Below are 784 nucleotides of genomic sequence, written 5' to 3'. Positions count from 1 at the left end.
GCAAAAGCGAGAAGGAAGTGGCACACTCCATATGCCAACTGGCCTTTGTCAGACAGGAAATTGAAACATGCCAGGTTCTCACGGGCTTTATGGTTGTCCAGCATCCTCCAAGCAAACTGAGGCGATGCCAAGACGACCGCTGGTATCCACAGTACACCCGCAACGACTTTTAAATGCCCCTCTCTGCGCCATTGATATGCTTTTGACTGATGGACCACAATGATGTACCGCGCAAAAGCCAAAGTGGCCAGCGTAAAGGCGCTCGCCGCCGTACACATCGCACTCAAGAAGCTCACAGATTTGCACATGAAGCTTCCAAACGGCCAGTGACGGGTTGCAATGGCAACTGTGTGGTATGGAAGACAGGAAAGGAGAAGAAGGTCTGCCACACTCAATGACAGAAGAAGAACATCTGTGCCATTTGCATTTGTTTGATGGAATCCTCCAGTCCTTCCTCCACTGAGCTGTCCACGTCCTCGCCGCATCGTACGACAGATGACGATAAGAACCAGGATGTGTCCCACCACCCCGGTTACCAGGATGAAGCTGTCAAATATGGGTACCAACACTCGCTCAACATGACTCAGTCCATGACTGGAACTGTTCGTCTCGGTAGTCCCATTAACCATAATGGAGTGTCCAACAATTAACAACAATATGATTATAAATGTAATTGGTTCTTAAATCCAAGTATTATTTTCAGGCATCTCTACCAAACAGTTCTACAACATTCGTGCAGCAAATACTGTAAGCAACTGGACAAAGTTTTACTACTATTTCCCTT

At 47.3% G+C, this 784-nt stretch overlaps 1 protein-coding gene across 1 annotated transcript; it reads right to left on the bottom strand.

The window, feature by feature from the left end:
• Positions 1–5: 5 nt before the first annotated feature.
• Positions 6–714, bottom strand: LOC107579820 (C-X-C chemokine receptor type 4-like; the record flags this gene model as incomplete). The annotated part of the gene is made up of 1 exon (XM_016265614.1): positions 6–714. A coding segment is annotated over exon 1 (624 nt), but the record flags the coding sequence as incomplete, so codon positions are not given.
• Between the last annotated feature and the right edge of the window lie 70 nt (positions 715–784).

Source organism: Sinocyclocheilus grahami, unplaced genomic scaffold (assembly GCF_001515645.1).
Source record: "Sinocyclocheilus grahami isolate Dianchi unplaced genomic scaffold, SAMN03320097.WGS_v1.1 scaffold20460.1, whole genome shotgun sequence".
Lineage (NCBI taxonomy): Eukaryota > Metazoa > Chordata > Actinopteri > Cypriniformes > Cyprinidae > Sinocyclocheilus > Sinocyclocheilus grahami.
This window is presented reverse-complemented; position numbering and strand designations above follow the sequence as displayed.